The 11,422-nt window shown below is 39.0% G+C and overlaps 1 protein-coding gene across 2 annotated transcripts in view; it reads right to left on the bottom strand.

Moving 5' to 3' along the window:
• Positions 1 to 7,366, bottom strand: part of LOC124546024 (oxysterol-binding protein 1) — a 299,394-nt gene extending 292,028 nt beyond the window's left edge. Inside the window, exons 1-2 of one of the 2 annotated variants that reach the window (XM_047124997.1) lie at positions 7,155 to 7,366; positions 6,701 to 6,763 (exon numbers count right to left, since the gene is read on the bottom strand). In XM_047124997.1, coding sequence (XP_046980953.1) covers positions 6,701 to 6,763; positions 7,155 to 7,282 — 191 coding nt within the window. In that variant the 5' untranslated portion in view covers positions 7,283 to 7,366. The remainder of the gene's footprint in view (positions 1 to 6,700; positions 6,764 to 7,154) is intronic. The other variant, XM_047124998.1, reaches the window with a different exon arrangement.
• Between the last annotated feature and the right edge of the window lie 4,056 nt (positions 7,367 to 11,422).

The raw sequence follows: 11,422 nt of genomic DNA on the forward strand, positions 1-11,422 counted from the left end.
GTAAATGCAATATGCACAAAATATACGTCACAATAAGTACTTTGGTTATCTTTATAACATCACATTCATAGCATTGTCAACTCACAACCAACTGTCAACTTCCAAACTAACCTAGAGCTTAAAGAATTTCTATGTCACCACAAAATAATACCTAAGTAATACAAACAACAGCTTTTACCATGTACACCAGTTGATGCTGATGGTAGCAACCATTACCCCGTATTTTACACCTGAAATATTCTAATTCAGTCCAAACTAATAATCTATATAAATAGAAGTTTAAAGGTTCGTTTGTTTGAAATTCTGTCTCCAAAAGTTCTTCTCTGATTCCTTTGAAATTTTGAGCCAACATCGCATTCAAATACAAGAAATTTTTTTTATACATCTACTGGAATTCCATACATGGGATATGTTGTTAGCAAAACCCTCAGGTTCTTTTCCTGAAAACTTAAATCTCCGAAGTGCTTCAATGATTACTTCAAAATTTTGACAATACTGAATGTGAATATTGTTTTTTATATATCTTTTTTTTTTTTTTTTAAATACACATAATAAATACGTAACATATAAAGGGGAAATATTATTACCAAAAATATCGAAAAGTTCTCAGCCGATTTACTTCAAATTTTTACACAATACTCTAATGAACATTTGGACACACATAGGATATATATATATTTTAATATATATGATATGTAAATAAACAGGATGTTTGTCTTAACTTGAGACAACAAAAATCTCAAAAACAACGCATCATCCACAAAAAGTTTCTAGGTAAACAGTTGATATTAGGAAAGGGGACATGTGTCTGTGCTACAACTGGCCATCATCTAACCCAGCGAGGGCTGGGTCAATTTTGTATTTTCAAACTGGAAACCTCCCCCCCTTGCCCTCATCCATTTTTATGCATATTCGTATTCTATCGAGAAACATCAAAAGTGCCTGTTTTTGCAATTAGGAACCAACGCATTTGATTCTACATTCAATTACAACGTATGAGGGGCACTCAGTAAGTAATGCGACAGTTTTTTCCTCCCTCCCTCTCCCCAAATGCAGGTTGATTTATTCAGGATTCCAATACACCAGCATATGTAAACAGTTGTGCTATTGTGTACCAGGTTGTATAACGCAACAAGCAACTATGAGCAATATGTATACAGACATAGCCTGTTGCACAAGGTGCTTTATGTTTTTAAATATTTTAGCGGTGAGAAACCTTTTATAATGCAATATTTTTATGTACTTGACCTCTTACACAAGAGGTCTGCATCAAATGAAAATGTTTTACAACAAAAGATTTTCTTACTTGTAGATGACAGTGTAGTCTGTTGAAACTGGTTGTCTTAAATAACAAAGGAATATATTATGCGATCTTGGCTGTTGAATGGTTTTTAACAATTAAACACATGGCCCTTCAATTCTCACAGAGTAAGAAATTTCAGTATTATGCTGCATTCTTTCGACTACAAAACCCTATTTTTTCAACATAATCACCGTTTAATGTGACAGATTTACACCACCTTAATTGAATGCCTGTATGCCCACATGGTACTACTCTAGTGGTTGGCATTGAAACCACCATCTTGCTCCATCAGCAACCTCCCCATCATCCACATACTGCCTCCCACTGAATGAATCCTTCACTGGGCCAAACAGATGGAAGTTGGCAGGTGTAAGATACAGGCTGTACGGTGGATGAGGAAGAACAATCCAATGAAGCCCTGTGAGCATTACAGTGATGTCCAGTTGAGCAAGATGTTTGATTGTGATCTATCAGTCACCTCGAATGAGTGTGTCTGCATGTTCAACCACTGAAGGAGTCATAGCTGCATGCGGACAGCAGTATGTTGGAGTTTGGAGAGATTTGCGCAACCCTACTGCGATGACAGATGCCTCACCCAATGACGCACCATGCTTTTGTTCACTGTCAGACTTCCATAGACATTCTGCAAGTGGCTATGAATATCTGCAATGCTCTGGTTTTCTGCCAAAAGAATTTCAATGGCAGCTCTCTCCACAGAACACATCTCCATTACAGGCAAACTTTTGAAGGCTAAGTGTAGCATCGCTCCCTACCGCAACTTTATAAAACTGTACGGGCTGAAGTGGGAATATTCCATGACGTCCCATAACAAACTCTGCATTTTCCAACCGAAATTGGCTGAGAAAAAAAAATGCACTGCATTACTTATTGCACGCCCCACTCTCTTCTCATGGATGTCTCAAGTTTACTTTAGTGTTACAAACTTGATGGTACAGTAAAATATGGTTCACCATTTCAATGTCTAGTTAGAAGCTATGTTCAATGTGACCCAGAAACAGCAACATCAATGTCTGTTCCCAGTGTATTGTTGAGCCCCTTACCTTTCACCATAGGGGTGCTTGACTTTGGTGGGCCCCTTGCCTCTCACCACTGGGGTGCTTCGTTCCAGTGAGCATTCACGGCAGGTGCATCTGTCATAGCTCTGTTGACGTTTTACCTTATTGTAATGGTTGTGATTTGTATCCCACCGGTAGCAGTGTAGCGGCCAATGGAAGATTTACAGCAGTTGGATGGAAACACACCAAAATCAATCACCCTGGTGGCGGGGTTCAAAATGGTCCAAATGGCTCTAAGCAGCATGGGACTTAACATCTGAGGTCATCAGTCCTCTGGACTTAGAACTAGGCCCACTTACACCTAACCAACCTGAGGACATCACACACATCCATGCCTGAGGCAGGATTCGAATCTGCGACCGTAGCAGCAGCGCAGTTCCAGACTGATGCGCCTAGAACCGCTTGACCACAGCGGCCGGCGGTGGGGCTCACGTGTGGCCACAAGCATTATAATGGTTTGGAAACTCACCACAATCAACCCAACCCCCTTAAACACTACACTACCATACAAGCAGCCTACCTGCACAGAAATGTCAATGTCTAGCCATATTCTTTGTACTGTACAATCACATTTGCAGCCTCAGCTAACATCTGAACATCAATATCCACCGTTTGAACATAAAAGTTCACATTTACATTGTAAATGCAATGCAGAACCGAATACGTTGGTTCTTAACTGCAAAAAGAGGCACACTAGACATATGTCGATTACAGTGCCATCTACCACAAATGGAAAATAATAGTTTGAGTAAACTGTATATCTCGTTTGGTGCAGAATCTGAATTTGCAATAAAAATGGGGTTTCCCACCTGAAAATATAAAGCTCACCCCACCCACACAGAACGGGTGGTTAGGAGGCAGCCGGTTGTAGCACAGGCGGATGTCGCCTTTAACTAATATTAACTTTTTGCCTCATGAATCATTTTCGAGATGTTTAGTTGTCTCAAGTTAAAACAATATCTCTCTCTCTCTCTCTCTCTCTCTCTCTCTCTCTCTCTCTCTCTCTCTCTCTCTCTCTCTCTCTCTGTGTGTGTGTGTGTGTGTGTGTGTGTGTGTGAGAGAGAGAGAGAGAGAGAGAGAGAGAGAGAGAGAGGGAGGGAGAGAGAGAGAGAGAGAGACAGAGGCCAAAGAATGTAGGTTGGTTGGTTTTTGGGAAAGAGACCAAACAGCGAGGGTCATCGGTCTCATCGGATTAGGGAAGGACAGGGAAGGAAGTCGGCCGTGCCCTTTCAGAGGAACCATCCCGGCATTTGCCTGGAGCGATTTAGGGAAATCACGGAAAACCTAATCAGGATGGCCGGACGCGGGATTGAACCGTCGTCCTCCCGAATGCGGCCAAAGAATGTAAATGCCAAGCAAGAGCAACAAATTGACAGGTAATGAAGCTTAATGTTTGTATCCACGACTTATTGAAAACTGCAATGAGCGAAGGAGGGAGGGAGGGAGGAGAGGCGGGCGGGCGGGCGGGGGGGGGGGGGGGGGGGCGGGGGGGAACGTCCAATATGTAACTTTTACCCTGGTTTACCTAAAACCATTCTCCTATCGGTTAAATTATTTTACTAACTGTCGTGCACAAAAATTTTAAAATAATTTGATATCAAAAAGTTTTTATCCTTTAAACAAGCATTTACTCCACAGTATTGTTTCAAGTGGTTCAAATTATGACAGCGACTCACCTTGAAAATGGTTGTAAAGTTATGAGCCCAAATAGTGGAAGAAGAAATGAGACTATCCCAGATGCACACCAGAAAGATGATGGAACATAACTTTTTTTTTTTAGTGATATAAGTACCATCTACTCACAGTTCCTGAACATCCATGAGCAACAATCTTGTTTTTCAGTGTCACAGAAAAAAAAAACATATTTTTCCTTCCAAGGTCCTTTATTAGAAACATTATGTCTTGGCAAGGTAAATATGCTTGAAGGTTCTTTATTCTGACATCTACCGATAAATGTTCGTTCTAGAAAACAGAAACTAAATGTATGCAAAGACAGAGACTCATCCTTTTTTCTGTCTTTGAACAAATTATTTTTCACGGCCATTTAAAGTAAACAACATTTTTAATACTAAACTGCTCCTATAAAATTCTAGATGCCAAGAAACCTACTCACCAACTCCCAGTTGCAAAACCTACAAATACCAACAGCAAACACATCCCTCCTCCCACAAATCATGAAGTCCAAGAGGTTGTTAATCTCCTCAAAAACAACAAAGCTTCTGGGGCAGATGGGATAGTGGTAGAAAAACTGAAATTAACTAGAGAAAACACACACAAACATATATAAACAGCAGTCCTGAACATATGGGCCAACAAGAAACTCCTTGAAAACTGGGCCTCAGCTGCTATCCACCCAATACACAAAAATAGAAGCAAAACAGATTGTGGTAAGTACAGACGAATATTTCTCCTTGCAGTAACATACAAAATCTTTTACAAAAACTTCAAACAACATGTAACAAGACAGCTGGATGAAAAGCTAAAGTCACTGCTTCCAAGGATATCAAAGGAGCTAAAACTAAAGAAATTTAGCATATGGATCTCGGTGAAATAGTTGCTGTCAATCAAATGAAAATCAAATTAGATAGTGCATACCATGCTTGCAGAAAAATGTACACATTGAAAAATCTATCAATGAATATCAAACTAAGACACTATAACACAACAGTCAAACTGTCAGTTCTCCGTGCAGCAGTGTGCCTATCCCTAATCAAGGAGACCCCAAAAGGAATCTTCTAATTAGTAGAAAGAAAACTGCTGCGAAAGACAGTGGGACCGAGGATCCTACCAGATAAGAGACAATGGTAACACCTAATCAAAGTCTACCAACACCAAGAAAACATCACCAATGCCATCAGAAGACAACAACTCGTACACATGTACAGAATGGGCTCCCACAAGTTGTCCTGTAAGATCTTCAAAACAGCCAACAAGTGTAAAATCACTGGCTCCCTATGGATCAAGCAAATAGAGAAGGATCTTGCAGAACTTCATATTACGCAATGCTTAATAACTAACAGGAGTGACTATCATTTAACTATTTAAACTGACCCTTCCTAACATCCCTTATAATGTCACTGGGAATTATTTTAATAAAAAAAAGCTACAATTGTAACTTGCAAAAATTTAATTCCCACTAATGAATTTGGTAACTGGAAAGTCTTACTTCATAACACTGACTAGCAGCGAATTATGACTTATTTCACCTGACTTATGAATATTATCTCACTCCTGATGAACACAATCTTTATGGAGACTAATGAGACTGAGTAATCCTGTGCAGTTGTTAGCTATTTACAATTGAAATGAATTTCTCAATCTAGTCAATATGATCCTCAATTGAAGTCATCTTCAAATCAGACTTTATGTATTGTACCATAGTGCTCCACACTGTACATTCCACTGGCTCTAATGGCTGCAGGAAGTATTACGCATTCACTTTGATAACACTGGTTGGGAATATAAGAGAGAAGCCTTACTCCTGGGAGTAATGCATCGCACAATGAGGCTAAAAAATATAGTCTACAGTTTGCTATATTCCACACTACTAATAACTCTTGATGTTTGGCTCCCCAGTGATCATGTGACTAGTGGTAACTAGGACCTACTGTAACGAGAATGCAAAGCCATTTTACAGCATTTCATTACAGAATATTATGCTCTTATAGTGACAATATATAATAACAGTTATTCCCTTACACTACTGTAACTGATACAAGATAAATACATCCAGTTCCTAGAAAACATTTTAACTTATGACAGCTGTGCATGTAACAGCTGCAATGCTGATACCTAAACATATAAAAGCAAAAAAATCGCAAATACATCAGCGAGCTGCTAGTCCGCATTTATTTATTTGCACTGGTTGATAACAACATCCGCTAACAGGTTTACAAACAATAAAGGCTTCCATGACGTAAAGCAGCTAACCTTGGGCAGATTCTGATTGATCCACTACACTATGGTCTGCATTTTCAACTGAGCAACTATATCCACACCAGGCATCCAAACACTACAAGTGCCATCAGCTTCAGGGCTTATTCTATTTATGGCAAAAATCCTTTACAATGAGGTTGTTACAATGATTGGACTGGTCTACATTTAATAGGAACAAGTAGTTTTCAGAAGCGTTCTAGGACTAACCGGGGGGGGGGGGGGGGGGCGGACTGGAGCTGGGGACATGCAAGCCAAAGAAAGCTTTCTTCTAAACAGCACTGCTAACATGGAATGGGGAAGCCAAAATTGTTTTCGAGCAGAGTTAGTTTTCAAATTAAAGTTGTGAGCACAAACTGAGTTCATGCGAGCGATTACAAGTACTTACTCCGTCCGAGCAGCCCGCCGGCGGCGGCGGATAGACAGTTTGGACCCCCCCGAATTTTCGGCCCTAGAATAAACCCTGATTTGTACGAAGCATGACACCAAAATTATCTAACCGAACCTAAAAATGTTATTACTCTAAGGGATGAGTGAATGGCTAATAATACTCCTATGTAATCTTTTTTTTCTTTCTTTCTACTTTAATGAGCGACAAAGTCGTGCAAGGTATTATCTACTGAACAGCTGAAGGCCGATTAAATGTCAAACTACTTCGCTGAGACTTTTAGAAAGAAAGTTAAGTTCTGGTTGACATCCATGGCCAGATTGTTATTGCTCTTAGCTACATAATGTCATGACATTGTTTTCTGCGCAAATCATTCGAATGACAGCAAAGCATTCTAGTACGTGCGAATGACATAATCCATATCATTTAGGTGAAAGTGTCTGTACAGTCTTACCTGTAATACGACAAAAGTCCATTAGACAGCACAAACCATCTTCGCTGGTATCCTTTTAAATAGTTGGTCCATTTGAAAAGCCATCCTTTCATTTCAGGCTCACTGTGGGACGATTTTACATCAGCCATTTCGGTAAATTATTGTTAAACTATTGCAGGCACATATCACTCCACGTAACGCAGACCACCATTTTCAAGATGGCAGCACCTCAATGCGACGTCTGAAGTATTACTACGCCAGAAAAGCGACAGGGCGTTGCGAATACAGGACACCAAATTAAGATGCAATGCATTGGACATTGCATCATTCATTGCGCAAATATAGATATACTATATTTTATAGTTGTCTATGAAAGCAAATTCAAGTGTTTTTTTGCTTGTGTCCATTGTTTTTTCTGTAATTTTCACTCACAAGTTTCGCCTCCGTGAAACGATTACATTTAGTATTATTACTGGCCGCAGGTGATGTGAAACAACCCTGTAATTTCCTTCGTGGTGTGTTTCACAAAGCAGCAAGTACTGTGCTTAGTGAAAGGCCATCTGCTCACCTGTAATACATTATTGTAATATTTATCACCTGTAAATAACACTTGATCTTAGAGGACCAACAGTAGGACACATCTGTAAATTCAAGGGTTGTTTTGCAGTCGTTCTGATCTTAAACATTGGCAGGCCCATTTTCTCTTTCTACCCAGCGAATGTTAACTGATACTCAGTGAAGATGGAATACGCGCGTACGGAAAGACGTATATACGCACTGAAAAAAATAATCTACAAAAAAACATTAGCAAAAGAAAACTATCTTCAGAATGACATGAGTAAACATACTGTTCTTAACATGTTCAGGTCCACAAATCTCCATGTTGAGAGGCAGACATGCCTGCAGCCCCCTCACTGATATGAATGGATGACAAATGAAGCTGAAGATAAAGCAAGGGCATTTTAACAGGATCACATATAACAGCCAACCCATCTACTCAATTACTTGAAAAGTACGTTAGTATAAGTTTCTGCCGCTTTAGTCCAAGAAAATTTGTGTGGGTCACTTAAATAATTTGGCAGCGACTCACTGCAACGCCTAAACTGTAATTGATTTAGTTATTGACTCATGATATGTTTCTGGTGTACAAGCAAGTTGTTGATTCCATCTTAGTGCACAGTATTTTTTTTGATTAATTGATTATTAAGCTAGTCACCTCCTTCAAATGTTCGTGGCTGACTATTTGTGTGCTCACTAACAGCACTTCAGCTAAATAGCAAGCACCAATAATACCATTCCACACAGCCTGAAGAAGACAGTCATATCTGAAATTTTGAATGCACAAATTAAATCAGCCATTAAGCTTAACAACCAAAAGTGAACCATCAATAGAGAACTGCAATAATCAGGGACCAAACTGGGCTGAGATGTATTATGTATGATTGTAGGGCCCGGCCACACTTACCACATTCATTGCCCAATTAACACATGTAAAATAGAGCAACGTTGTAGAGTGTGATTTTTATTTTGGATTACAATTGTATTTTTTTTACAGTTCATTGTTCTTATACTTTTGATTTCTTCTTTTAAAAGGTCATGGATACTGATGACTTGTTTGTGATTGTGTGTTACAAAGACATATCACCAATGGTACACAATTATTGGAAAGCTTCACATAAAACTGTTAGGTGTTGCTCAAGTGAAATATGGACAGTAAATAATCATTATGAAACTTCAAAAACATTGGTTTCACCATCGGCAACAAACAGACGTGACATGAGTAGAATAAAAGGTTTGGAAATTACTAGTATTTTAAACTGGATCCTCTGACAAGATTACAGATTGTTCACTACGACACCACTAGAAGTCTCCTTGCACAGATAACAACATTGTGCCTAAATTGCATTGGTATAAATACTGTTTGGTGCAATAATCACATAGACTAGAACAGAGTTGATTACAGAACAATAAATCTTGACAAAATACAATTAAAGCAATGCCGGGTTCATACGCACTGCCAAAAACTTCTCTTTAGAGAGGGAGATATTAGTCCACAATGATAGTAGTATAGACCTACAATGCTGGTATTAATCTGTTGTTGAATTACTGAAGCTATTTTATGCTCACCTGTTTTGATCTTTTTGTAGACCAGAAATCTCCACTGTAGATATCAACATAAACAACAATCTTGTGGAATTCTGCTTGTTAGAAGTCAGTAGGTAGAAGCATGCCATTTGATATTGTGTTCCTCTGACTTCCAGAAAGCATTTGATATCAATTCCGCACCATCCCTTAGTGAATAAAATTTTAGATTAACTTTTTGGTTGGAATGAGAAGTTGTTAGTAGATAGAGCACAGCACATCACTCTCAACACGGAGATATTGTCAGATGCGAAAGTAATTTTCAAGGAGTACACCAAGGGAGAGTCAAGATGCCCGTTTCTGTTCACAATAATCATGTTAGAATTTATGTGAATCTATGCATAGATGTTGTTATCTATAAAAAAGAAAGAGAATGCAGAAAACTAGCAAAATGTAGGAAGACCAACAAAGGACAGATGCTTGGTGCAGAGACTGCCATTTGACCATCACCATAATCAAATGTAATGTGCAGCACACAAATAGATGGAAAGACATATTATTCTTTGAGTATACAGTTAGCAATCAGTTATCAGAAAGAGAGACAATACTAATATTTCTCAGAGTATACATCCAGAGCAAATTGGAGCGTAACAACCACAATGTCAGTTGTGAGAAGCCAAATAACAGATAGAGTCATTTGAAGCATTCCAAGGAAATGTAATTCACCTCCCAAGAGGTAGTTAAAAAGGAACTCTCATTCAACAAATTCCAAGTATTGTTCATTGGTCTCCAGCCCTTACCAGAGAGGGTTAATAGAGGAAATAAAGTTGATCCTAAGAAAATTGTCATTGCTTTTAATCTCGGATTCATTTAGAAAGTGCAGGAGAGTCAAAATGTAACTCCAATGACAGTTGCTGCAAGAAGTTACCTTTGAGATGGGATGTGGTAAACTGATGTCAGTGAAGAATGCTTTTAAAAAGATGAAGTATTCAGAGTGAAGGTCTGTTGTGTTTTCTGATGAAAGCTTGCCTCAATGCCAATGATGGTCATGTGTTAGTTAGGAGGAGGCTAACAGAGTGCCTACAACCAACCTGTTTGCAACCTGTATACACTGGACCTACATCTGGAGTTATGGTCTAAGGTGCAATTTCGTATGACGGCAGGAGCATTTCGTGGTTATCCCATGCATCCTGACAGCAAATTTGTATGTCAGTCTGGTGATTCAACCTGCTGTGCTGCCAGTCATGTACAGCACTCTAGGGGGTGTTTCCCAACAGGATAACACTTACCCACATACCCCTTGTTGTAACCCAACATGCTCTATAGAGTATCGACATGTTGCCTTGACCTGCAGGATCACCAGAACTGTCTCCAATCAAGCATGTATGGGACGTTATCAGAGAACAACTCCAGCGTCATCCACAACCAACATTAGCCGTCCTTGTATTGACTGACCAAGTGTAACAGGCTTGAAACTCATCCCACAAACTGACATGTGGTGCCTGCACAACACAATGTGTGCATGTTTGCAGGCTTGCATTCAACATTCTGGTGATTACATCAGTTATTAATGTACCACCATAAGTTCATTGTATAATATAAAAGCAAGATAAATGTAGCATCCTCTATTGTCAAGTCAGAGATACAGTTAGTATTAATGAAATATCTAGGATTAAATTAGACAATAGCCTTACTGTAAAGGCTGAGGTTCTGATATCGAGAAGGCTATCTACACTTACAGTGAAAATGTGCTTAATTCATTAGACAAAAAATTGCAGCCAACTGGTATATTTTGTGATCTGTCAAAGGCATTTGACTGTGTAAATCACAATATCCTTTTAAGTAAATTATAGTATTATAGTGTAACAGGAAATGCTGCAAAATGGTTCAAATCTTATATCTCTGGCAGGAAACAAAGGGTGTTATTAGGAAAGAGACATGTATCAAGCTATCAGGCATCATCCAACTGGGAACTAATTATATGTGGGGTCCCACAAGGTTCCATTTTGGGGCCCTTACTTTTTCTTGTGTATATCAATGACCTTTCATCAGTAACATTACCAGATGCCAAGTTCGTTTTGTTTGCCGATGATACAGACATAATAAATAACAAATCAAGCGGTCTTAGAAAGATCAGCTAATAAAATATTTGTAGACATTAATCACTGGTCCTAGCCAATTCTTTGTCACTAAACTTTGAAAAAACA

The sequence above is a fragment of the Schistocerca americana genome, chromosome 8, assembly GCF_021461395.2.
Source record: "Schistocerca americana isolate TAMUIC-IGC-003095 chromosome 8, iqSchAmer2.1, whole genome shotgun sequence".
NCBI classification, from domain to species: domain Eukaryota; kingdom Metazoa; phylum Arthropoda; class Insecta; order Orthoptera; family Acrididae; genus Schistocerca; species Schistocerca americana.